The sequence below is a fragment of the Syngnathoides biaculeatus genome, chromosome 16 (genome assembly GCF_019802595.1).
Source record: "Syngnathoides biaculeatus isolate LvHL_M chromosome 16, ASM1980259v1, whole genome shotgun sequence".
Lineage (NCBI taxonomy): Eukaryota > Metazoa > Chordata > Actinopteri > Syngnathiformes > Syngnathidae > Syngnathoides > Syngnathoides biaculeatus.
In genome coordinates, this window is record NC_084655.1 from 17,396,461 (window position 1) to 17,424,400 (window position 27,940).

Consider the following 27,940-nt stretch of genomic DNA (forward strand, 5'->3'; position numbering starts at 1 on the left):
GCTTACTTGACGCGGTGAGTTCGTGCGGACCGTGTGCGGGGGGGACGGGGACGGAGGAAAGCAGCATAAAGTAGACTGGACCAATTTGGGGCCGACGTGAGCTTCTCGTTGTTCTCCGCATTTCTCGGCACACAAACTTAATGGAGAATGTCGCGAAACAAACTTCCTGCGTGTCGTCGTACGACTTTTTGGGGGGTCACGTTTTAATCCCTGCTCAAGCGTCTGAAATGAACCGCACCTGACTGTACTTTTTCTCCCGTTTTTGTTTTTGAATCAGCATCCTGCATCACCGTGGCAACCGGCCTTCGTCGCCGCCGTCCTCATCCTCTCGGCAGCATCAACTCGGCACGTGCGCCGCTTTAAATTTGGCGCTTCCGGATGCCAATTTAGAATTGCGGAAAGGTCGCACATGTTGCCGTCGCTGTCAAGATGCCCGTGAGACGCGGTCACGTCGCCCTCCAGAACACTTATCTTGACACCATCATCAGGAAATTCGACGAGCAAAGTAAGTCTCTTCACTTGTTTGAACCCCAAATGCGAACGCTTCCGTTTAATGTTGTGTAAATACCGCTTAAATGACTTCAGTTCAGTTTGTAAAATTCTATTTTCAAACAAAGAAGAAACAAGTCAAATATCTCCAAAGTAAAAGGGACACGTTTAAAAATTTGTGTCTGAATCTTTTGAGGAGTGACGCTGCTGTGAAATGTTTCGAACTTTGAAATCCAAATATCTCAAAAGCAACGTTTGTCGGGACTGAGAAAAGTAAGTAATCACAAATTGTGCTCTGATTCCGTTGAGAAATGACACTGGGTTTGTTTTCAAATTCAATTAGGAATAAGCAAGAAGATGAAATTTGGTTAATGCTAATGTAGCAGCTGCTAACGAAGACGCAACACGTGACCTCTCCTCTTTGAATCCTTTTAACTGCGGTCTTTAATGAACGCGACCTTTCTTCCTAATTTCGCCCCCACTCACTACCCACAATGCCTCTCGCGCCTCTTGTGCGCCATCGCATGCGCCACACTGGGGCATTTAAAAGCCCTCGTCGTTGTCGCTGGTGGTTGCTAAGCAGCGCGTTCACCTGCGTGGGGGGGGGGGGGGGACGTCGTGTATTCCAGACAAAAACCTAAAACCAGCGCAAATGATGTGCACGTAGTTGGTTTCAGCACAACAAGACAATAAAATATATATCTATTACTGTCTATGTTTCGAGAATGCAAAAAGTAAAAAAAAAGATAAGGGTAATGATGATAAAAGTTTCGCCATGACAAATACAATTCTTTTTGTACTGCACTTTTCATGCCAGTCTGAAATAAATACAATACTTACTAAATCACCTTTTTCAAAGTGGAGACAAAAAAAAAAAACTGTTGCTCACCGAAGAAATACAAATAGATCATTTTTAAAAGGGATGATGAGTTTAATACAAAGAAAAGAAAAACGGTGGCCCAAAATAGCCCCTACATATTTTGTCATCACTGTCCAAGTGTTGTTCGTTGAAAAGTTGAAAAAATGCTGAAAAATATTATATATTAAATATATATATTATTATACTATAGTAACAATGGTGAAAAAAATTAAATGGATTTTTCAAATAAAAATACAAATTTCATTTAAAAATTATTTTTTAAATACTAATAAAATACTGCGATAACAATAATGATGATAATAATAACCCTCCTATTTATTATTCTATATAAATAGACCCTGCATATTTTGTCATCACTTTCCAAGTGGTAGTCGTTGAAAAGTTTAGAAAATGCTGAAAAATATTACATATTAAATATATATATTATTATAATACCACAACAATGGTGAAAAAATAAATGTATTTCTCAAATAATAATACAAAATTCATTCAAAAATTCAATTTTAAATACTACTAAAAATTACTACTATAACAATAATGATGATAATAATAACCCTCCTATTTATTATTCAATATAAATAGACCCTGCATATTATTTCATCTCTTTCCAAGTGGTATTCGTTGAAAAGTTTAAAAAATGCTGAAAAATATTATATATTATATATATATATTATTATACTATAATAACAATGGTGAAAAAATTTAAATGGATTTTTCAAATAAAAATACAAATTTCATTAAAAAAATATTTTTTAAATACTAATAAAATACTGCTATAACAATAATTATGATAATAATAACCCTCCTATTTATTATTCTATATAAATAGACCCTGCATATTTTGTCATCACTTTCCAAGTGGTAGTCGTTGAAAAGTTTAGAAAATGCTGAAAAATATTATATATTAAATATATACATTATTATAATACCACAACAATGGTGAAAAAATAAATGTATTTCTCAAATAATAATACAAAATTCATTCAAAAATTCAATTTTAAATACTACTAAAAATTACTACTATAACAATAATGATGATAATAATAACCCTCCTATTTATTATTCAATATAAATAGACCCTGCATATTTTGTCATCTCTTTCCAAGTGGTATTCGTTGAAAAGTTTAAAAAATGCTGAAAAATAATATATATTAAATATATATATTATTATAATATAATAACAATGGTGAAAAAAATTAATGGACTTTTTAAATAAAAATACAAAATTCATTCAAAAATTCATTTTTAAATACTAATTAAAAAATACTGCTGCAACAATAATGATGATAATAATAACCCTCCTATTTTGTAGCCACTGGCATGCATCATGATAAAGTGGCTAGAGGGGGAAAAAAAAAGAAAGTTAAAGCACAGTTATCCTAAACGGCACTAAAATCAGATGCCAAGTCTTTTGGAATCAGTACTGTGGCGTACTGAAAGAGTACACACGTACAGAGGCGATGACATTTACAGAAAAGTCTCTCTGTTAAGTGTCCAGGTGCCCCTCTGCGGCCTCTCAGGAGTCATCGTGATGCTAAGCAGCCTGGAAAGCCACTTCATTACTTCCACTCCGCATGATTGTTGACGGTATTAATAGCCAAGCGTATCGCCGCGCGCAAAACCGAGAACAAAGCCAACATCTTCTACTTGACCCCAAGTCAAAAATGTTACAAGGAATACCACGTGAGGACCGTTTGAAAATCTTTTCGTCATCTAAACGCTTCTTCTTAAGGGTCAACAGGACTGGCAGTAATGGGAGTAATAGAAGTACAGTAAAGCCTCGGTTTTCGAACATCCCCGTTTTCGAACGAAAAGACCCGTAAATAACATATTGCGTGCGGCCAGACCAGCTGACCCACGATGCGCTTTGTTGTGAATTCCCACGCCGCCGAAAAACCCCGGAAATAATATAATACGCGCGGCACAAGCAGCTGACCCACCCACGACAGGCTCTGTTATTGTCTATTCAAACGCCCGCTGAAAAAAACCCCGGAAATGACATAACGCGCCGCGGCTCAATCAGCGCACTTTTGTTATTCTGTATAACGCAGCCTCGGTACACAGACGTGTCCCGGTTGCGACTGTTGTTTGTCCCAAGTGCTGAAATGAAAGCCATCTGTGCCAAGTGCAACGAAATCCATCATTTTGGCGAACATCATCCCCCTAATAAACCTGAATGCAGCAGAGCACTCTAAAATTTTAATGATGTTGTGATGAGCCGCTTCAGAAATGTTCTTAAGAGACGGCAGAAAAAAATGACATTATGTTAGGTTTTGGGTTTTTTTTTGTTATAAGGGGGCGAGTCAGCACCCCCGAAGACGTTTGATACGTACAGTTGTTGAAGCATTTCTGCATTTTTGTTTTGTTTGTTAATTCGAGTTACGGATGTTTTTGTTACTTTAAAAAAATGTTTTTTTCCCCCTCATTATTGTTTGTTTAAAGTTATTCTGCGCTTGTTAATAAAAAAAAAAAGGTTTACAAGGCTGGGGGGCGAGTCGCTACACATACGGCAATGCACTCCCAGCCTTGTGTACTCTACTACTAAAGCATACATTTCAAGCAAAAAATAAATGTATTTCTTAAATTATTTTATTATATAAAGTATTTCAACTATACATATATTTCTACTATGCAGTTTATTATCAGGAAAAGCTAAAAAGATGCTTTAAAAAGCCAAAATTTTTTGGCTTGGAATACATTATTTATTTTTCCATTCATTGTAATGGAAAACATCGATTCAGTTTTTGAACAATTCACTTTTCGAACCTAGAACGAATTGTTGTCGAGAACCGAGGCGTCCCTGCATTAGTTGTCGTAAAATGCTGCATACTACATGAATGTAGCATTGAAGCTAACAGCCAAAACCGAGAATGCTCCAGGTTGCAAATCCCAAACTTGATTCTCTTTGAGCTAGTCTGTTTTTTTTCCTGATATTTAGCCTAGCAAAGGTGAGCAATTTACCGTTTTTTTTTTTCAAGATGAGATGTGTTAGTCCATATAAAATATAAAATGTTCAACTATTATGTTGGTTCTTTCCCCAAAAGATGTTAACGGGTCATGTTTGGTTTTAAATTTATTTTGGCGCTGCTAAATGCTAAGTCATGACCTTCCAGATCGCAAGTTCGTGATCGCCAACGCCCAGATGAAGAACTGCGGCATCATCTTCTGCAATGAGGCCTTCTGCCAGATGTTCGGCTTCACGCGGGCCGAGATCATGCAGCAGCCGTGCACCTGCCAGTTCCTGGTGGGGCCCGGCACCCTGAAGAGTGCCCTGGCGCAGCTCGCTCAGGCCCTGCTCGGCTCCGAGGAGCGCAAGGTGGAGATCCTTTACTACGCCAAGGAAGGTACCATGAAACATTTCAGTCTTTGAATCAAACGGCTGCCTCCGAGATGGTGTAAATTCAATTTTTATGAAAAAAATACTAATTACATGATTATCTATAATGTTACGCTAAGCTCCTTTCTATTCCAGTTGATATTTTTATATTTATGAGGGGCATTTTTGATATTCCCACATAGTTTAAAGGCAGGACACGCCCCCGCTATAACATGAAATAATAACAAAGAAGTTTGTTCTGGTCGGGTCGAGCGCTAGCTTTGGATCTCAAGGCGACGATTACTGCTGCCAGTAGGTGCAATTCTCAGGGGGTGTAGCTCAGGGGTAGAGCATTTGACTGCAGATCAAGAGGTCCCTGGTTCAATGCCCCCTAACTCAACCTGGTGCAAGGACAGGTTCCGCTTATCAGTTTTTAGCCACGGTGTTGCAATGTTTTCCCCAACAGTTTTGATCTTGCCACATAAATATCCGACTGCAATTTTTTAATCTGTGCCACCTAGTTGCGATGTTTCTGCACTAAAATGTAATAGTTTATAAAAACTTGTATTTTGTCACAAAAATACAATATATTGTCAAAAAATGGGACACAAGTGAGAATGCTAATAGGTAGCCACAAATATTACAGTAGTATGATTACAATAGTACAATATTTGTGCGCCAACAGGCAATAGATAATCAGAGAAGTTGGCTTTTTCCACACATTACATATTGTCATAAAAATGTATATTAGAGTACAAAGGCGTACAAAAATTCAATAGTTGACAAAAATGATTTCACATTTACATGTATAAAATTGAATTCCAGTATATGAATGAAATACAGTGCTACTATTTATCATACATTTAATTGTAAATATTTAACTCATTGTTTAATAATAATAATGATAATAATAATGGGTTAAATGCACTCTTCATGTAACACTGCTCACTTTACTCACATTATTATTTTGGTAATTATAATAATTCAATACTTTAGTTGATGAAATAAAGTAAATAGCGAATGAAGTCAGGTGAGGCAAGACCTGACTGAACCAGACGGATTATTCCACGGCAGGTTTGATCTCCGCCATTGCACTTATCTTTCTTTTTATGCGGCACAAGTCTCGACATCCCGGCGTTTTCTCGCGTGAACGTTTTGGCTGGTTCACTGCAGAAGGAAAAGGCGAGTTTGAGCCGCGTGCGTGCGTGCGTGCGTGCGTACACGAATGCCCGGCTCTATTTTTAGACATCTCCTGATTGTCGTCGTTCTCTTTCAACATGCGGTCGACATTTCCATGATGCTTGAACTTCACCGATGGGGATATGTAGCACAGTGGTAGATCTTTTGACTGCAGATTTAAGTTTGAAATCCAGAACCCCCCCCCCCCCCCCCCCGGCCCTTCCCCACCTCCCATATGGAAAAGTTTAACCACGACCAGATGTATTTTGTACGTTCTTGTCATACTGTCACAACAATGGTGTACAGTGAGTGTGATATTTGTTTACCAAAATGGAACCGTTGACCGCGAGAATTTGTATTTTAACACGGAAAAACTGTATTTGTCACACATTTCCAAGAGAATATCGCTTGTGCCTTTAAATGGCAGGCACGTGCAGGCCCTGCATGGTGGACATCGTTCCGGTGAAGAGCGAGGAAGGCGCCGTCATCATGTTCATCCTGGACTTCCAGGAACTTGTTGACCCCACGCTCAAGAAGTCTGGACTGAGGCAGCGAGTCAGTCAAGGCTGGCTCTACTGTGAGGACTTGTCATTTTCTACTCCATACAGTGATGCCTTGAGATATGATTGAGTCCTCTTTCCAGTTTTTAGAGACACCAGCGTTATTCAAACTTTTTTGATGTCAAATAGAAGAGCTATATGGCAGCAGTGAACTCAACTCGTGTCACAAAAAGCAGCAGTTAGGCAGGTAGTGAACCAAAAAAAGATGTCACGATGTTGAATGCCACTCCCAATTGAGGTCTGCGGTCAAACTAAACATCAAACAAAAAGAATTACATGTCGTGTATTGTGTACAGTCACGTAGTTGGCCTTAAGGCCGCTTAGCTAAATGCGAGCAAACTGCAAAACACCACAGACGGCCCATCTATGTAAGAATCTTTCACACTTTAAACGGCGGATATTTGAACAAACGGTGCAGCAACACATGTAGACGGACAATATACCAATAGTCACAGGCATATATATTATTTAACCTCTGTAAAAAAATATATATGTATTGCAGCTTTCTGTGTCACTTACAGGTATTGAGTGAACTCTTCTTTCTTTGTGCCTGACTTCACGCTTGGTCAATAATGAATAACACTGCACCTTGACCAGATTTTTCCAGAGTTAAAGGGACAATTGGGGATGTTTTCCGCCCCTGGTAAAAGTCTCAAAGTCTGAGATAATAGTTGAGAAAACAACTCTTGGATCCTGTCTGTCGGTGGTTTTGGTCCTCTTCTGAACCAGAGCGCAGAGGCCACCATCTCATAAAAATGTAGTACTGTACTTTGCTGCTTGAGCGGGACGGGAGGGATACGCCGCCATTTGCAGCTGAGCCTCCTCGCTGCCGGGCAACGCGACGCTTTCCCCGGCGACTCCCAAGGGGTCGCAAATCCCCTCGTAATCCTTCTACTTCTCAGCGAAATAGCGGTTAAACCGCTCCAGCAACGTCTTCAGACGCTGGTTTTTCCCGCCGCTGTCGCTTACACGTTTGGGAACATATGGAGTCGTTTTTTGGGGGGCTACCAGGACTTAATTTTGCCCACACGATCAGATTTTTATGTGTGTGTGAACGCATACCATCTTTCGATGTTCTGCGAAGCACTGCTGCCATACCCCTGTTCCCCCCATGCAAATAATAATAATAATCAATGACAAAAACAATAATCCAAGTTCATTTGGACCTTTCTGGAGAATTCTCCTCACGCCGGCTGTTTTCCTGGCTTCATGATTCTGATTCTGATTCTGATTCACGGGACCAATTCAACTTCTATCGCATGGCATCACTGTAGTTTCTTTTTGTTGTTTTGTTGTTGTTGAGCGTCTTCTCACTTCCATCTTGCTTTCTTTAATTCAAATCATTTTTTCTCACTTTTGTTTTTTTCTCTGTCTTGTCATCTTTTAATTTGTTATTTTTGTCCATTTCCATTGTCCAGGCCTGCCGTTCCTGTCTCACTTTGCTCCTTGACGCTTGTTGTTTTTCTTCTCGCTTCTGTCTTCTTTTTCGTCGCCATTACTCGAGCGTTTGTTTGCCTTACTTGACTGTAGCTCAGCGGAGCGTCTGTCTTTCAGGTAAGAATCGCAGGTTGAAGATGCGACTGCCCATGTTGCGCTCCATGCGCCGGCACTCGCTCTCCAAAGATCAGTTTGAGGGTGTGGTGGTGGACTACCTGCAGGTAAGGGAACTTCATTTATGATACACAAGCGTGACTACGCTCAGTTTTTTGCCGGCGAAAACAATACTGCGATCATTCGATGGAAGAAAAATCTTATTTTCTTTGGTCCGCTCACATGAAATTCCACGTGAAAGTGTCATTAAACAGCTGCGGGGAATTGTTTAAAGGGGAAAAGCCATCAAAGAGATAAATGAAAAACAAATGAACCGCTCGCTCGCTCGCTGTTTGGACGTCTCTGCTGTGTTTTTTTGAGGGATGTCGCTTCCTGACAGGATCCATGAGCGACCAATTCGGAAATAGTGTGTCACTTCGGTCTCTCTCTCTCACACACACACACATTCCTTTCTCTCGCTGTCTCTCGCTCACCACGATTCCAAAAGTTTTTTTTTTTTTTTCAAACAACACTTTCAGCCGCGGAGCGATCACAGCCTGTCACAGTTTGAGTAAGTAGAGAGGAGAAAAAACTACTGTAAAACTAAAATACAACAAAATTACTTAATACCGTGGAGGAAACATGATCTAGGCAGTGGACGTAAGGGAAGGGAGTTAATCGTAGGCACGGCGAGTCAGCTGGAAAGCGTTGGCCTCACAGTTCTGAGGTCCCGGGTTCAATTCTGGACGCGCCTTTGTGGAGTTTGCATGTTCTCCCCGTACCTGCGTGGGTTTCCTCCGGGCACTGCGGTTTCCTCCCACATCCCAAAAACATGCAACATTAAATAGACACTCTAAATTGCCCGTAGGTGTGATTGATTGTCTCTATGTGCCCTGCGATTGGCCGGCAACTAGTTCAGGGTGTACCCCGCCTCCTGCCCGTTGACAGCCGGGATAGGCTCCAGCAGTCCTTGCAACCCTCGTGAGGATAAGCACCAAAGAAAATGGATGAATGGATATTAATTGTAATGATTAACGCAGTATATTTTTGTCGCACAGTATTACAAAAAATGCTTTCCTGTTTTAAGACAATAACTGAACACCTCTCTCTCTCTCTTTCTCCCTCTCTCTGGATATAAATATATCCATCCATCCATCCATTTTCTGAACTGCTTATCCTCACAAGGGTCGTGGGAGTGCGATATTTATTTATTTATTTATTTAGCCCAACAGTGAGGAAGTCCCCCTGAAGGATTTCCGCATCCCGTCCAAGGAGAGCTGCATGCAGTCTGAGACGGAGGCCCTCATAGAGCAAGACCTGGATCCTCCGTCCCCCTGCGCCAAGCCCTCCGCCAAGCGGCGCTCCCTGCTGACGGACCGGCTCGACCCCGGCCACCCGCTACCCCGCGGGACCTTAGCCCGGACCGGCTCGCGGGAAAGCGTCCGGAGCCTGCGACGCGCCTCCTCCCTGGACGACATCGACGGGATGAAAGCGGAGCGGAACGCTCGGCCGGGAGAAACCCGGACCGACAGCAGTGAGTCTTACACGAGCCCCTTTTCAAAATTAACCGCGCTCACTTGGAGAGGAAAAAAAAAACAGGAATAGCCTGAAGCAATTATATAACACCTGCTAGAATGTAGCGTGAGAGAAAACAACAAAAAGCAATCAGACTTTCTTGTACTTGGTTTGAAAGGGGACAGGCGGAGGAAAGAAAAAGCACTAGCGATGACACATTTTCCTCCGCGCAGATCTGAAGCCGAGCGGCGGCAACTCCACCTCGGACTCGGACCTGATGAGGCACCGGGCCATCGGGCGCATCCCGCAGGTGACGCTCACCTTCGGCTCGGACCGCGTGCGGCCGCCGTCGCCCGGCGAGATCGAGATCATCGCGCCCAGCAAAGTCAAAGACAGAACACAGAACGTCACGGAGAAGGTGACTCAGGTCACGCAGGTGAGCTCGCAAGGTCTTCTTAGAAAGTGGACGTTAGTCCAACAACGTCGTTCTTACGGTAAATGTGAAGTTTGGTTTTGTTAATATTGTCGTAGGCAATTCTGCCACCAGGGTTGTTTCTTTCTTTTTCTTTCTTTTCCAGCATCAGCATGATTCAACATTCTTTGAAAATCTTTTCTTGTGTGGAAGGAATTTGCTTTGTGTCAACTTGAATATCAAACCAAGTTGTGATCCGTATTTGTATGGAAAAACCCCATCGAAACTGGTCAGAAAAATCCGTCCCATCAAAGACTTTTTATGTTGAGTCTTATTGCAGTTTATTCCCTTTCAATCAAATTTCACTTACCTTTTACGGTTTTCCATGGTAGTCACCCGTTCAGTGATTATGTTTGCTATCTTCAATTTAATGTTAAATATTTCCCAAATTGGCGGCACGGTGGTTCAGCTGGTAAAGCGTTGACCTCACAGTTCTGAGGTCCTGAGTTTGATCCCGGCCCCGCCTGTGTGGAGTTTGCATGTTCTCCCCGTGCCTGTGTGGGTTTCATCTGGGCACTCCGGTTTCCTCCCACATCCCAAAAACAAGCAACAATAATTGGACTCTCTAAATTGCCCCAAGGTGTGATTTGTGAGTGTGACTGTTTTTTTCTATGTCCCCTGCGATTGGCTGGTGACCAGTTCAGGGTGTACCGGGCTCCTGCCCATTGACAGCTGGGATAGCATCCAGAAATCCCCGTGACCCTCGTGAGGATAAGCAGCAAATAAAATGGATGGATGGATATTTCCAAAATTGTGAACTAGTTCCAATCCAGATAGAAATTTAAATGCTATGTGAAAATCCTATAGAAATATTTTTTTAATTCTCACAAAATTAGCTTTTGGGGTGAATCTTAACATATTTTGTTCTTTGGTTTATTTTTTGCTCAGCTGTAACATGAGTTGTATGATGCAGATTGAGCATTTACAGCAGTCTAAATGGCACATGTGAGATCCAGTAAAAGTAAGTACAGTAATTGAATTTATTTATGTAGCACTTTTCACAAAGACGACCCTCAAAGTGCTTCATATAGTTAAAGTAGAGTCATGAATATATAAAATACAGAATTGCATCATTTTACATTTGATTATTTTAAGAACAAAAATGTAAATCAGTCATATCAAGTCAGAATGAATACAAATCTAAACAACTAAAAACACAAAGGCTCTTATTGCGATCGTCTCACTTTTTTTTCCCTGTTTTTGTTAGTTTTTGCTATTTTAGCTGTCATGCCACACCCGATTTTACTCCGGATCCGATCAAGATTGACCACGTAGCGCGACAGCCTCAATAGAGCATCGAAAATCCCTCTAGAAGATGATCGGACTCGTGTTTGTCATCTCTCCTCGGGGGACCTGTTTTTATGTAGGCTGTCATTCCCCGTCGGTCCCTTTGACTGAAATCTGAGCCGCTTTTGCCTTTTAAGGCCTCACGTTCTGCTCTCTGAGTCTTCTCGCTATCATTTATCTTTCAGCTGGAGGTGAACATGACATTTATAGTTCTACTTTCTGCTCCTCCACCACCTACTGTGAGAACTCTCACTTCCTTTTTCCTCTCAGCAGTATGTGTATGTGTGTGCGCCTGTGGGTAACGGGTTCGGGTCATTAAGTATCACGACTGTCACGCACTCGCACGTATGCATATGCACACGCACACAGGCGCATCTAAAAATGGAGGGCCGCTTCTGGCTTCTGGGCGAGGGCCTTAGATTATGCCCGCGGGAAGGAATAATCTCACTTGAGGTGTGACATGTGTCTTCGCGGCGGGCGCGCTGCGTCGCCTCCGCGGCGTCAAAAGCACATCGATGCAATGAAGCTCTTGTAATATCAAGGGAAGGCACCGTGTGCCGGTAAAATCTAAATATAGGCGCTTCTGTGTCATGAAATAATCATGTTTGCCACCAGATTCACTTTTCATTTTGGCTATGTTGCCTGTGGTGTTTTTGCCAATTTGACTTTGTTGCCCCAATGTAAATCTGACTTTGGCTTTGTTGCTGCATTTACGTGGCAAATTTGTCTTTATTGAGCTCAATTTGCTCACCAATTTGATTTATTTTACCTGGCAATTTGGCGACGTTGCCCCGATTTTACTTGCCAATTTGTAACCATGCAGAGGTTGACTTGCCAGTTTGACTTTGTTGCCGGGTGTGACGGTCTGAGCGCTCCCCCGTGCTGAAAAGTCTCCCTGTGATTAATGCGCATGCATTACTAACAGGCGAAGTCTGGGTACGTAACTGACGCTTACTGGGAAATCCCCCGCTCTCATTTCTACTCCTCCTTCTTCTACATAGAGGGAAATAACATGCGTCATATCCTAACCTTAAAACAAAAGTTGATAAAAAGATATACACATATACGTACGTTCGCTGTGTTTATCTTTCTGGGACGTCCATAGTGTTACTTGTGAATTTAGACTAACGTCCCCTTTGTTCAAATCAGCAAAATGCGACAAGGCAGTTGTATTGTGTTTCCGACAATTTAATCTCACACAAATCAACACAAACACGATAAAATAGCTAACACAAAATAGGCGTTCAAAAACAGTAATTAAGCCATTAATATTGAATGAGGGTTTCCCAAACAAGCAAATGTTCGTCCAAGTTAGCGAAAGTTCCGGTCCAAAAATGAAAGGCAGCCGGCGTTCGTGTAGATAGTGTTCCAAGGTGAGAAGAACCCTCCTTCTCTGTGTTTCTCATCCTTATATAGGCAGTCCTCAAACCATTTCCCACACATAACAATAGTGAACAACTATATTAATGCGCATGCGCGTATATTTTGTAAACTTCCCGCCAGTCTGAAACATCCCCATCCATGCTTCAACAACTTGTCGCCGAGTGTTCATGTTCACCATGGATGTCTCAGAAAGACAAACACAGTGAACGTACATATGTGTATATTTATTTATGACTTTTGTTTTAAGGTTAGGTTAGGGTTAAGTTATAAACGATGTTAGCTCCCTCTATGTAGAAGAAGGGGAACTATGAGACCGGGAGATTTCCCAGTAAGCGTCTGCTACGTACCCAGCATTCCCCTGTTAGTAACACATGCGCATTCATCACAAGGAGACGTTTCAGCACGGAGAGCGTTCAGACCGTCACACCGGTAATTTACGTACCCAGAGTTCCCCCGTTAGTAACAGATGCGCATTAATCACAAGGAGAATTTTTAACACGGGGGAGCAGTCAGACCGTCAACCGGTAATTTACATACCCAGAGTTCCCCTGTTAGTAACACACTCGCATTAATCACAAGGAGACTTTTCAGCACGGGGGAGCGTTCAGACCGTCACACTGGTAATTTACAAACCCAAATTTAGCTTTGCTGCCCGCAGATCACCCAAAATGTTGTTTTGGCTTTGCTGCACCCGCTTTGGTTCCACATTTGGCTTAGCTACTCCAAATTGAGTCGCCAAAATGATCATTTTATGCCTCCGTTTGCCAAAATGATTTTTCCCCTGGTCTACTCGCCAAGCGCGGCCATGAAGCAGCGCTGCTTGGCCGGCACGTCTCTCCCAGTGACCTTGGCCGCTTGGGCTAATGGACGTGGAGGACGACGTTTACACGAATACACCTTGCAGGCTAACGCCGGCCGCGTCACAGCGAGAATGGCGTTAAATTGCTTTCACGCCGGTTATTGTTGCGTCACGCCATAAAAATTGCCGGCTGCTTAATTGAGTTTCGATTGGCACCTTGCAAAAGAGAAATGAAGGTTGCCATTGATCCTCTCCACTATCGATCGGTCCGCAGAGCGTGATGGAGCAAGCGAGCCTGCGACCGTCTGTGTTTGTGTGTCTGCATGTGGACGTGTGTGTGTGCTTATTGGAGCGAGGGCGAGCGGGTGCGTGGCACCCCCTGGCTTCCGCAGAGGAAATGCGTTTTTTATTTTTTTTTAATTTTGTAAGTTCAAATAACTTCCCTGCTTTCAAATTGGCATTTTGAACCACAACCCTGCTTGTTATCGTTACATTTTTATCATATATTTTGGCACTGTATCTGAACAGCAGCCGTTCCCAATATTGTGTCGCTTATTGTGGGCCTAAGAAAGAATATCAGCAACGTGTTGTCGAGTTTCTGTCGATCAAAAGTGTAAATTTGAAAGCTGCTCTTGAATTGGATCTCATTCAGTGACGCTTCTCATGATGCGGGTATCGTGTGACACCCCAAATTGCTTATTTTCACTGTGGCCGTGGTCGGGTGCATGCTGACTTTTGTTCTGGGGCTACGTTGACCTCAGTTTACCTGCCCAAATTGTCATTTTGGCTTTGTTGCGCCAAGTGTACATTCCCAATTTTTTTTTTTTTCGTCTTTAATGCTTCTAATTTACTTGCATAAATTGTCATTTTGGTCAATTTTCATTTGTTGCCCCCAGTCTACTTGGCTAAATTGGTTAATTTTGGCTTTGCAACTCCCAGTTGCCAGATCTAAATTACCTACCTTGTCACAACTTTGTGGCCCGTAGTTTAGCCGCCCGTATTCTCGTTTTGTCACACGTCACAGGCGACATTATGCCAACATATTATCACGTGGAGGCCATTTTTACCGTCTGGGATGGGCCTCATGCGGCGGGTAGAAGAGGGAGTGAGAAGGGAGCGAGGGTGGGGTGGGGTGGGGTGGGGTGGGGGTGAGGGTGGGTGAATGTAGGGAGGGAGAAATGTGGATGGACGGACAGAGGTCGCCATCTCTCTCGCGCTCGGTTTGGTTCGCCTGAAGTGCACTTCAACATGAGCTTCAAGCAGAAACTGCAGCCTGTGAGTAGTTTTATTTGTATTTTTATATACACACACAGGCCCCATTTATTTCCTACTAGATTTCTCTTAAGATACACTTTTTGTCTACGTGGATGTGCACAGGTGAGCGGCTGGAAGTGGGGGCTTGTTGTTGTCATGTGACCAGATGATCTCATCCTTGTTTTTTTACTCATGAATTGTCATTTTGGGCTCATTTGTCCCAGATTCGGGCGGCCATATTGTTTGTTTTGTCTTTGTTGTGCAAAGTTTACTTTTCCAAACTGTTGTTTTTTGGGCTTCACGGAGGCCCAAATTGTCGTTTTGGCTTACTTGTCCCGGATTGACTTGCACAAATTGTTGTTTAAAGTTTACCTGCACAAAATGATTTTTTTTTTCAGTTGCTCCAGTTGTACTTTCTCAACTTGTCATTTTGGTTTTGTTTCACACTAAATTGTCGTTTTTTGGCGTCGTTGTTCCTCAAGTTTACTTCCCCAAGTTGTCATGTACAGTCTCACTGATGTCTTGTTCTTTTCAGGCTAACAGAACAGCATCGTGCGGGCGCGAACTGGCGTCATGTTAATTATAACGAGCTCACAAGTTGCGTGCGGTGGGAGCTGGGGGGGACTTTTGGCGCTCATTACGAAACAGAGCTCATCAATAACTTGTTGGATGAGTCAACCTCGTGTTTACACTCTCATTAGCATGTCGTCCTCGCGCGCTCGGCAGGTCACGGCGACCCGTCAGCGCCCCCTGTGAGCGCCCCCCCCGAGTGTCGCTTCACCAGATTTAAAACCTTCACCAAAACGCTTCTGTCAACAAACGTCCTTTTGCTGACCCCCTTACTGGCCTTATTTCGATTTGTTCCCAAATATAGTCAAGCTCCTAAAACGCTGGCTATTTTTAATATGTGACTTTTTTCAAGGTGCTTTTTTTTTTTAGCCAGCGGAAACAAAATTTTAACACACTTCTTGTGGTTCCTAGGAGAGAATTCACTGATTATGTTTGTCGGAGACAGCAGTTGAGTGCCTTCATCCCGGCTGACATCACACAAAGCGAAACGCAAATTAGCCTGGCCGCGACGTGAAAAGCATCGCGTACGCGTGATCTCGCTGTAAACTGCTAATTATCATATCAGTGGCATAATTTTGCCATATGATCAATCATTCAATTGCCCCCAACTGTACAATAATTGGCGACCCCTTGGTGAAAGATAGAATTGAAGGCACCGCTTCCCCCCCTTGATGACAGTCCCCAACATGTCATAAGGCAGGGGTATCAAACTCATTTTTTTGGACCACACTGTAGTTATGGTTTGCCTCAGAGTGCCATTATGACTGAAACCATAAAAATCTTTAATCGCCCCATCATATTTACACATGAAATTTATGAACTAGTTTCGGAATCAGAAATCAAGGTTAATGTGTTTTTCAACTACTGTTGATGTTTGGTAAGTCTAAAATGCTTGCAAGATATCCACGTTATCATTTATGATATGATAATTTGAAATTTTTGTACAGATTTTAACAAGGACCACGGACGTTGAGACACGTGATCCGCCTTTGCGGGCTACATAAAATCCTGTAGCGGCCAGATCTGTCCCCCGGGCCCTGGGTTTGACACCTGTGCTGTAAGGGATAAATACAAAAATATGGAATCTGTGTGTTTTGAGCCATGTACAATAGGTTTTATGGTATTTAATGATCACTCACAGCAGATATTGAATACTCAGAAAAGGACGGTGGTGATGAAATGGAAGAAGCTTTTTACTGGTTTCCAGATATGAAGGATGTCACCTTTTTCCCTCATTCGTTCATTTCTCATGATGTATTTTCAGTTATTGATATGTTTTCAAAACTTGGCCTGGCTTCTAGTACAAAATGGCTTCACTGTGATGAATGTCATCTGTTAGCCTCAAAGTGCCCGAAACTGACACAATTAGCGCGCGTATGATTAGTTTGAAGTTTTTCAGTTCAGTTTATATTTAGATAAATTTCAGGGCCCTGCAGTCAGAGCGTTAATCCATCGGGGCGGGGGTTCAGATTCTCACTTCAGCGCTCGGTGACCAATCGATGTCAGCACTTATCTGCCCGTCACGTGGTGGACACCGAAATGGGGTCACGTGGTCGGGGGCAGAAGCAGGTGAAAGCGGCCCCGTTTTTAACAGCAGTCATTTTGAGTGCGGGGAGTCAGGAAGTTCGCCGCACGAAATGACGGCGGACGAAAGAGGGGACGGAGAAAGGAGCCAGGCGTCGCCGCGGAGGCTTTGCAGGCGCCCGCTCTCGCGCTGTTGCGGCGGGCAGGCCGACGCCAGGCTGCCGGTGGACCCGCTGGTCGTCATACCGGTCAGTGCGGGCCCAAATCTCGCAAGTGGGATTGTGATCCAAAAACGATTTTGCGTTTGCTTCATTTCTTGAAGAGGCTTGCACGCACTTAAGTACTTTGTACGCGTGATAGTAGTCTGGATTGCTTGGTTGATTGATTGCATTTTAGATGGAAAAAGATGATTAGATGGAAAAAGATGACACGCTGTGGCGACCCCTAACGGGACAAGCCGAAAAAAAGAAGTAGTAGTTTGGACTGCGGCATTAAAGCAACAATATGTTGATTATTGCAAGGGTGCATAAAAGCGCTGCTGTATATTGAGAGCTGTTTATTATGTTTTTATAAATGTGTTAAGTTTGATAAATTGTTGTAAAACTATAAGTAAGTACGTATATGCATGGTAAGTACCTTTTTTTAGCATTCCTGCATTGAGTGGACATTTCTTTACACAGACATACTCTTCTCTTTATTTTTATTTTTCGCTCCTTTTTTAGTTTTAAAATTTTTTTAATTCTTTTTTTTAATTATCATTTTCGTGGGTGTCGTTCAATTGATTTCTTAGATTTGTATTTTATTTTGTGTAGATTTATTTCTGCTACGTCCAAGTCAGAATTTCAGTGGGACAGGAGTTTTTTTTTTTTTTTTTCCTGTGACACATTTTGTCACTAAAGATATTAGTCGCGCACAAAGCTGACGAGTACTATGTGTGTGCAAAGGCGGACGAAGTGTTCCAAATGAATCCCGGCGCCAATTCATCTCTCTCTGGGGCGTCAGGTGCTGTCGCTGGGCGCCGACGTGCTTCCCGAGTACAAGCTGCAGGCGCCGCGCATCCACCGCTGGACCATCCTGCACTACAGCCCCTTCAAGGCCATGTGGGACTGGCTCATCCTGCTGCTGGTCATCTACACGGCCATCTTCACGCCCTACTCGGCCGCCTTCCTCCTCAACGAGGTGGAGGAGGACCGCCGGCGGACGTGCGGCTACACGTGCAACCCGCTCAACGTGGTGGACCTGGTGGTGGACGTCATGTTCATCGTGGACATCCTCATCAACTTCCGGACCACGTATGTCAACCGCAACGACGAGGTGGTCAGCAACCCGAGCCGCATCGCCCAGCACTACTTCAAGGGCTGGTTCCTGATCGACATCGTGGCGGCAATACCCTTCGACCTGCTCATCTTCCGCTCCGGTTCGGAGGAGGTACGAAAACATGCGAACGGGGTTTTGCGATGAACGTTTTTGGCCCACAGCCACGATTTGATATCGGCTACTGTTTGCCCACAGTTACGAGCCACTACACCAGATAACAGCTAAAATACTTTTGTCAATGGGAGCCAGGGGCTGATCGAACTTGAAATAAATTCATCATCCGCGCGATGCTGAGCTGCTACTACTACTTCAGATGGAAATACATTTGCAGGTTGCTTTTTCCCGATTGAAATTGTGTCGCATTTAGCTGGTTGGCGGCTGTTAATGGAAGGCCCTGAATGGGCGCAAATACAGTACAGCCTTGGTTCTCGAACACAATCTGTTCTAGAAGGCAGTTCGAGAAGTGATTTGTTCGAAAACCGAATCGATATTTCCCATTACAATGAATGGAAAAATAAATAATGCGTTCCAAGTCTAAAAAAATTGGGCTTTTTAAAGCATTTTTTTTTAGCTGTTCCTGATAAACTTCATAGTAGGTATACATGTATAGTTTAAATACTTTATGTAATAAAATAATTTAAGAAATAGATGTATTTTTTGGCGGCACGGTGGCTCAGCTGGTAAACCGTTGGCCTCACAGTTCGGAGGACCCGGGTTCGTTCCCGGACCCCTGTGTGGAGTTTGCATGTTCTCCCCGTGCCTGTGTGGGTTTTCTCCGAGCACTCCGGTTTCCTCCCACATCCCAAAAACATGGAACATTAGTTGGACACTCAAAAATTGTCCCTAGGTGTGATTGTGAGTGCGACTGTTTGTCTCTATGTGCCCTGCGATTGACTGGCAACCAGTTCACGGTGTCCCCCGCCTCCTGTCCGTTGGCAGCTGGGATAGGCTCCAGCACTCCCGGTGACCATTGTGAGGATAAGCGCAAAAGAAAATGGATGCATGGATAATTTTTTGCTTGAAATGTACGCTTATAGGTAGATTAGGCTAGGCTGGGAGTGCATTGCTGTATCTGTAATGACTCGGCCCCCAGCCTTGTAAACTTTTTTTATTAACAAAAGTGCCGAATAACTTTAAACAAGCAATAATGAGGGGAAAAAAAGTTTCAGTTTTTTTTCCGGGGGTTCGTTTGAATTCACAATAGCAAAGCGCATCGTGAGTGGGGCAGCTGGTCTGGCCACGCGCGTTATGTCATTTCCGGGTTTTGTCGGGGCCGTTCGAGTCCCAATTTTCGTTCAAAAACCTAAGCAAAAAAAAAATCTCAAAATTTTCCTTCGAGAACCGAGGCTGCCCTGTAGTCTGTTTCTGGGTCAAACTTTGGCCGTCATAAAACCTTTATTAATTTTAGGGGCAATGTTCACCAAATTATGCCGTTCTATGGTGTAGCTCAAATGTAAAAACAAGTTCACTGTTCAAGGAGGCTTGGGACCAAGACCCTCTGCCAACAGCAAAAACTGCAGGGACCGCAATGAGATTCTAACAATATGAGAATACTCTAGTTTCACAATATTGCATTTATGATTCTAAAATGTATTATTGGGAATTGTTTGCTTGACAAACGAGAACTTTCTTCCATTGAACGCACTCGGAGAGTACATTGTTAAATGTCGTGAGAAAATCACAAGGTAGTACAAAAATTGAAAAATAACCTCTACCTCACATGTATATTTTGTCCTGCTATTCCTGTTTCAAAATGTTAAACGGACGGGACAACCGGAAGAGTGATCGATTCTAAATATATTCGAAAGCTGCTGCCCTACTCGACCGCAATAACAAGACGGCGCCTCTCGCCCCAGCCGCAGACGACCACGCTGATCGGCCTGCTGAAGACGGCGCGTCTGCTGCGTTTGGTGCGCGTGGCCCGCAAACTGGACCGCTACTCGGAGTACGGCGCTGCCGTACTCTTCCTCCTCATGTGCACCTTCGCCCTGATCGCCCACTGGCTGGCGTGCATTTGGTACGCCATCGGCAACGTGGAGCGCACCAGCACGGCGCGGGTGGGCGTCATGAAGATCGGCTGGCTGGACAACCTGGCCGAGCAGATCGGCAAGCAGTACAACGACAGCGACGCGGCGTCGGGGCCGTCCATCAAGGACAAGTACGTGACGGCGCTCTACTTCACCTTCAGCAGCCTCACCAGCGTCGGCTTCGGAAACGTGTCGCCCAACACCAACCCCGAGAAGATCTTCTCCATCTGCGTCATGCTCATCGGCTGTGAGTCCCCCCTGCGTCGTATTCGCTTTTGTACGAACGGACAGCAAAGAAGAGGACGAGCGTAGTTTGAAATTTCGCTCCACTTCTGGCTTTCCTCTCGCGCAGCTTTGATGTACGCCAGCATCTTTGGCAACGTGTCGGCCATCATCCAGAGGCTGTACTCGGGCACGGCGCGCTACCACACGCAGATGCTGCGCGTCAAAGAGTTCATCCGCTTCCACCAGATCCCGGGCGGCCTGCGGCAGCGCCTCGAGGAGTACTTCCAGCACGCCTGGTCCTACACCAACGGCATCGACATGAACGCCGTGAGTGCGAGGGCGTGCAGGTTCTCCTCCTGAACCGCATGCCCATCCAGCCTTTCTTCTTTTGTATTTTAATTCTCTGTGTTTCGTTTTCCGTTTTATTTTTATTGTTATTTAAATCAGTGGTGGTAAAACTCGAAGGCATGTGGGTGAATTTCCCACTCATTGTCAGTGTAAATGTGTGTCTTTTGTTCTGTTTTTTTTTTTGTATTTTTTTCTTTTCTGATTTTTTTTTTTTCAGATTTTTTTTTTCGTTTTGTTTTATTGGTCTTGTGTTTTTGATTTTATTTTTTCTTGTATTATTTCATGTTTTCTTTTTTTCATTTTACTTGACAGATTTGTATTTTTCCATGTTTTATTTTGTTTTAATTGGCACTTTTTCTTAATTTTTGTTTTTTAATTTGAATTTCATTTTTATTCATTCATTTTTTACTACGCAGGTGCTGAAAGGCTTCCCCGAGTGCCTGCAGGCCGACATCTGCCTGCACCTGAACCGCACGCTGATGCAGCAGTGCAAAGCCTTCCGCGGCGCCAACAAAGGGTGCCTGCGGGCCCTGGCGGTCCGCTTCAAGACCACCCACGCCCCGCCCGGCGACACCCTGGTGCACAGCGGCGACATTCTCACCGCCCTCTATTTCATCTCCAGTGGCTCCATCGAGATTCTCCGCGATGACATGGTGGTGGCCATATTGGGTGAGGAAATGAAGGACCAGTTTAAATTAGAATGCATTTTTCTGTTAATTTTTTGTTCACATCAATTTCATTTCCATTTCAATTGTTTGATTGTTTTGGTTCATGTTATTCACTAAAAACTATTAATTTTTTACGCATTTTTTTTATTTTGTCCTCTTTTTTTTTTTTCGTTCCAACCACAATGGCGTTCACATCAAAGCGCACGCACTTATCTATGTTGTGTTGCCAGCGGTGTTTGGGCAGCGCTCTATTTTATTCTTCCATGCCCCAGCGCCATTGATCCCCAATAACTGTCCCGCTCCAAGCCGCTCGCGCGGTTTCCTTTTTCAGATGAAAATTCACCGCAGTGTTTTTGTTTTGTTTTGATCGCTTTTTGGCCCGCGTCCAGGAAAGAACGACATCTTCGGCGAGTCCGTCAGCATGTACGGCCGGCCAGGCAAGTCCAGCGCCGACGTCCGGGCGCTGACGTACTGCGACCTCCACAAGATCCAGAGGGACGACCTGATGGAGGTTCTGGACATGTACCCGGACTTCGCCGACACCTTCTGGCACAACCTGGAGGTCACCTTCAACCTGAGAGATGTGAGTGCCACCAGTGCGAGGTGACATTTTGGAAAATGCGCTTGAACGTGATCAACGGCTGAGAAAGGAAGACAAAAACAGGGAGTGGACAAAACAGTACTTAGCCAAGTACTGTACTCTGGAAACGCTATGCAACAATAAAACTAATACAGCGATGCCTCGGTTCTAGACCGCAATCCGTTCCAGAAAACGGTTCGAAAAGTGAATTGTTCGAAAACTGAATCAATGTTTCCCATTACAAAGAAATAATGCGTTGCAAACATAACAAATTGGGCTTTTTAAAGCATTTTTTTTAGCTTTTCCTGATAATAAAGTGCTTAGTAGAAATGCATGTATAGTTTAAATACTTTATATAATCAAATAATTGAAGAAATATATTTATTTTTTGCGTAAAATGTATGATTTAGTGGTGGAGTAGGCTAGGCTGGGGGTGCCTTGCCATATCTGTAGCGATTCGGCCCCCAGCCTTGTCAACTTTTTTTATGAACAAAAGTGCAGAATAAGTTTAAACAAGCAACTTGCTTTCTTTGGACCCATGAGTGGGGGTTAATACGGTAGTCCTCCATAAGAAGAAAAACAACAGTCGTGACCGGGACACGTCTGTGTACGGAGGCTGCGTTATACAGAATAACAAAAGTGCGCTGGTTGCGCTGCGTGCAATATATAATTTCAGGGTTTTCTCGGCGTCGTTGGAATTCACAACAAAGCGCGTCGTGGGTCAGATGGTCTGGCCGCACGCAATTTGTTATTTCCGGGTTTTGTCGGGGGCGTTCGAGTACCGGTTTTCGTTCGAAATCTCGAAATTTTCATTTGAAAGCCCGATTTGTTGGAAAACGGGGACGTTCGTGAACTGAGGCTTTACTGTATTGGATTTGTATGAAACGTGCATTTTACAAATCAGTGTGTATCACAAGTAGGACCACTAAAAGTCTCAAGAAGCCACACCTAAAAACACGCAGAAAGTCCAACATTTAGAATCACTTCAGAAGCCATTTCCAGGATCGGTTTTGTCTGATGACTTACGAGTTCAAAGTTTCTTCTGTTACTAACTTAGATCGCCCATGTCCAAATTAACACTTTCACTTCTGTATGACTCCTCCTGCTACTACTACTTTAACTATTCTACCGATCACAGAAGTAACACGCTCACACGTTGCTCATATTTTTCTTACTTCAATTCAGTGGACATCGTTCGCTTCTACAGGACTCATTTTCTTCGGAGCGATTTTGGAATAGATTCTGCAAAATACATGCACAAAAATGAAAATGCAAGCACAAAGCACAATAGCCCCCTGTACTTTCACTGTACAGTACATAAGAAATTGGTCGCTACTTCGTGGTTTTTGTTTACTGCGGGGTGGTTCTGAACAGTACCCCTGCGACAAATGAGGGATTCCTGTAGAGTTCTGACCCTAGTCCTGGAAATGTTACGACGCAGGTGGCTCGAAAACCTGGTGTGTGTGATGAGTAGATGCAAAAACTCCGCGCCAACATATTCATGACGCTCGTATTTGTACATCGCTGAAGCTGCTATGTATCAGGCAGATCGGGTAAACCAGCCAAGCCCGAGCAAGGAGTCCGAATGCGGCTACCGTCGCACCAGGCGCCGCAGAAGCTCCCCGCGACGCCGCAACCGACCCGGTGAGTGATGACCCCCGCCTTTGCGAGAAAATGTCTCCCGACAGTTACATCATTTTTTAAAAAAAAGTCCTTATTAAGATGGCACGGACCGGGAGGACGCCCACCCGGAGCAGTCTTGCCCGATGGCCGGCCGTCACAGGGTCGCAACGTCGCGCTGGGACCAGCAGTGCGGCAGCGACACTTTTTCGTCCGAGTCCAGCGACGAGGAGATAAAACGCGGGAGACGTAGCAGCAAAGGGGAGCTCTTCCCCTCGGCGGGCGGGGACGCCAGAGACTTCCCCCCGGCTGTTATCAGGCTCCTGCCGCACGGCCGACCCTCCCCCGGGATGGCCGAGCCCGTAGACCTCGCCGGGCCACCATACTCAGGTGAAAAGTCACTCCGTTGTGGAAACGGGCTCAAATATTTTAGTCTCCAATATTTTAGCACACGTATTTTACGTGTTGCGATTGTGTTGACAGCAGCGGTTCCGGTCAGCATGCCGGGCCTTTACGGCTACTGGCCGGAGCGCCGGGGCAGCCAGTTCCCAGAAGCCCAGCGGCGCTCGTCGTGCGCGGCCAGGACCGCCGGCTTCCAGACCGGCCCCTGTCCCGAGGACCGGCCGAGCGAGCTGGGATCCAGACTGGAAGTGCTGCAGTCTCAGTTAAACCGGTGGGACTCGATTTTGAAAAATGTTTAGATGAAAAATTGGGACATAGCGTACAGATAAAACAGGATGGAAGGGGGCACCCGGATTTGAACCGGGGACCTCTTGATCTGCAGTCAAATGCTCTACCACTGAGCTATACCCCCTTATATAATGTCTGTACCGCATGTTCATCTCTGGACAGTACTGTACATGAGTGAAGTGAAGTAGAAAAAAAAAGACTGAAAAGAAAGACTGAAACCTTCAATTAATTCCAAATAATAATAAAAATAAATGTTCGTTTTGAGCGGGTCAGTTGCAACAGGGACCTCTAGTGGACCGTCTGAACCTCTTTTTATCTTGAGTCTCGTTCATGACAATGAAAGACTATCACAATATAGAGTTATCACAATGCTCGAAGCACAACTTTGTCATATTAAATTCCCAATAACTCAAAGAAAAATGTATTTAATAAGTTTAAATGTAATTTTTGTTGACAGCATAACATCATGTTTTACTTTCACTTTCTACGGAAGCCCGTTTCTGCACATGAGCCACAACTGCTTGTCCAACATTTCCTTCATTCTGAGCTCAAAAATCCTCAACCCGATGCTTCAATAATATTGACAAAAGGTATTTTAGTACTTTGTAGAATTAATCAGTCCCAGGGTTAAACTGGTCCCATCAGAAAGCAATTTGTGTGACTTTTAAGGCATATTTGTCTCATACTTCTCATTTTCTAAAGTGTAATTTTGCGCCTACATTGGCATCTCTCTAAATAAAAATAGTACTTTATTTCACAAATGGCATTTAAAAAGTGAGTAAACATGAGCTGCACGATTATGTTTCTGACACTAGATGGGGCCAAAGCCGCATTTGTACATCAGACATGGGTTTGGCTTGACCAGAAAAGTTTTTTTGGAGAGATTCCCCCAAAAATAAAAATTAAAAAAAGCTGAAAGTGCGAATGCCGAACAGCAAATACACGGGAATTCTTTGCAATATGGAAACACGATTGGATGATTTTGGGATCACTGATGAGCCTCTTTGTCCTCGCCGCAGGCTGGAGAGCCGAATGACGGCGGACATCACCGTCATCCTGCAGCTCCTTCAGCGGCAGATGGCGCCGGTGCCCCCCGCCTACAGTGCCGTGTCGCCCGGCCCCCTGCCGCCCCCCGCTGCCGCCGCCGCCCTCTATGGCACCTCGGCGCCGCCCGTCCTCCGCGCCGCATCGTTGCTGCAGGTACGCAAATACTCAACTGTGAAACACAGTCCCCAGAAACCAAAAATAAATAACATGAATAAATGATTAATTCCCATTTTCATGTGAAAAGCCATTCATGTTTAATACTCTATAGACAATAATATAACAATGGTATCAATCAAAAGTTAGACTTGGGCAAATAAAATGCTCATTGTACGAGAAAAATCTCACTGCTCGGCCCACACAATTTGTCCCACTTCCCGTCCTAGAGTCCAGAGTCCGAGTCCAAGTCCAAGGACTCGGTGTCCAGCGGGATCCAGTTGACGGCCGCCTCCGACGACAGCGTTTCCCTGACGCCGCCGCAGCCCGAGGCCCTGGGCCCTCTCGGCCCCCTGGGCGCCGCCCAGCGCTTCCCGTCGCTCCCCGGGCACCTGGAGGTCTCTTCGATAGCGCCGGAGATCCAGAGGCACGTCTCGGACCCCGTCCTGCCGGGGGGGCCCGGGAGCTAGAAGGTGAACCGAGATTTGCTTCCTCGCGACCGCTACAAGGGACGTGCTAAATAGAAAACAATTTTTCAAAAAAATGTTATGAAAATGATGTCAACTTTGTTGAAAATGTCACAGGAAAAACAGAAAGGTCACTTGTACGTTTAAAAAACAAAATTGGAATATAAGATCAAGTCGCGATGTAATGGAGGGAAAAATGCTCATAAACAGTTTCAAATGTGATGTATGTAAAAAAAAATTGAAAAGAATAAGAATAACAATATCAAAATTGTCGAAGAGAAAAATGGTCAAATATTACAAGATAAAGGATGAGGGAAATTCCATTTTAGGAGAAGAAAAACGAAATAAGGGAACAGTCAAAATTGAAAAATCAAATGAGAAAAAAAGAGGATTTTTTTTCATGTGAAAAAACATTTTTGTTTGATTTACATTTATCCTTGTTAGGCTTTGCCAGGTAATTGTAATTTTTTTTGTGTCTTTTCAGCGTGGCCCTTACGCACGTTCCAAACTTGAAATGTCCGCCATCTTGACCTGGTTCCTTTTCGCCTCACTGGACTGAAGGTGCGGGGAGGGGGCAGGGGGGCGTCTTCCAGACTTCCCAGCGACCAATCCCACTGCCGTGACGCACTTTGCCCCTCCCCCCCGCGTACACACACAATCGCACGCACAAACAAACAGACAAAAAACAACAACAATGTTTTGAAAAAATGTTGACATGAAAAAAGCGATGCAGTGCCGTGCGTCGGCATCCATCTTTTTCCCATACTGCTTATCCTCACTAGGCCATCCCAGCTGTCCTCGGGTGAGAGGCGGTAACACCCTCAACCGGTCGCCAGCCAATTGCAGGTCACGTAGACACAGACGACAGAAAACCCACCCAGGCACAGGGAGAACATGCAAGCTCAACACAGGCGGGGCTGGGATTTGAACCCTGGTCCTCAGAACTGTGAGGCATTGCATGAACATGTTTTGCACATTTTTTTTTATTTTACAAAGGAGTATCTCCACCACACTCAAAGGATAAATACATAATTACACTGCAACAATACTAAATCACAGTTTTGATGCACATGATCATGATATAGAAAGTTGCTTTCCCAATCATAATAAGACTTTTTCTCACAAATAAATGTGATGTTTTTTAAAAAATGACTTTTTCCACAAAAATACGCCTTTATCCTGAAAATAGGACTTTTTTTTAGGAAAAAATCCAATTCTTTTGTCTGAAATATCTTTTTTCCCCTCTCCACAGTACAACTTTTAAAAAATGGCCTCTCAAAAAATACAAAATATTTTCTTGAAAAATACACCCAAAAAAAGCCTTCAATTTTTGATTACTTTAAAAAGAAAAACATTTTCTTCAATATATACATTTTTTAATTTTCTTCAAATATACTACATATTCCTTGTGGGGGCGGGGGACTTTCTCAAAAATACAAAATTTTTGTAATTTTGTATAACAATTAACTTAAAAAAAACTACTTTATTCACACACAAATGAATCAATACTACTTTTTTCTCCCCCCTCCAAACAAGTACTTATTTCTTCAATTAAAACGTTTTTCCTTTAAATTTTCAAACCCATTCCTTATAAAAAAAAATGTGATATAGACTTTGTATTTTTCAAGAAAAAAAGGGAAAAAAACCATTTTCATTTCTCACTTTTATCCAGAAAAGACCATCTTTGAAAAAAAAACCTCCTTTCTAGACAAATGTATTCTTTGTAGAGGAACGCTGTAGTGAACGTCAAGCAGTGACGTCATGACTTTCATCTCATATTCTCATTTAGTTTTGCTGTAAAATCCCCAATTTTATGTTGAATTCGGAGCAGATATGAAGTTTCGTTCGTCCGCTGGACTGCGAAAACGCCAAATGTTCCTGCAATTGAGAACGAAGACAATGCAAAACTTAACACAAGCAAGTGAACGTACGACGAACTTTTCAATAAATGCCTTGAGAATCCTGTGTGCCGGTTACCTTTTTTTTTTCTTCAAAATGTGTGGGGAAAAAAACATGTAGAATGTTCTTTTGAAAATATGG

General features: G+C 43.7%; 1 protein-coding gene and 1 non-coding gene across 7 annotated transcripts; one reads left to right on the forward strand and one right to left on the reverse strand.

The window, feature by feature from the left end:
* kcnh6a (potassium voltage-gated channel, subfamily H (eag-related), member 6a) lies at positions 1-27,858 on the forward strand. 6 transcript variants are annotated; one of them, XM_061846909.1, is made up of 18 exons: positions 1-14; positions 278-505; positions 4,483-4,713; positions 6,292-6,441; positions 7,979-8,082; positions 9,179-9,488; positions 9,703-9,905; positions 17,761-18,186; positions 19,884-20,349; positions 20,455-20,654; positions 21,092-21,344; positions 21,733-21,926; positions 23,468-23,567; positions 23,646-23,933; positions 24,027-24,216; positions 25,253-25,433; positions 25,664-25,906; positions 26,385-27,858. In XM_061846909.1, exons 2-17 carry the CDS (start codon positions 430-432, stop codon positions 25,901-25,903), a joined length of 3,612 nt encoding a protein of 1,203 aa, XP_061702893.1. In that variant the 5' UTR covers positions 1-14; positions 278-429; the 3' UTR covers positions 25,904-25,906; positions 26,385-27,858. The 6 variants fall into 6 exon arrangements, with proteins under 6 accessions (XP_061702893.1, XP_061702890.1, XP_061702894.1 ...); XM_061846906.1 differs by lacking the exon at positions 1-14 and adding an exon at positions 19-96; XM_061846910.1 differs by lacking the exon at positions 1-14 and adding an exon at positions 19-96 and having other exon boundaries at positions 24,030-24,216.
* Positions 24,286-24,357, reverse strand: trnac-gca (transfer RNA cysteine (anticodon GCA)). Its single transcript has one exon. It is a non-coding gene; the product is annotated as a tRNA-Cys (tRNA).
* Positions 27,859-27,940: the final 82 nt, after the last annotated feature.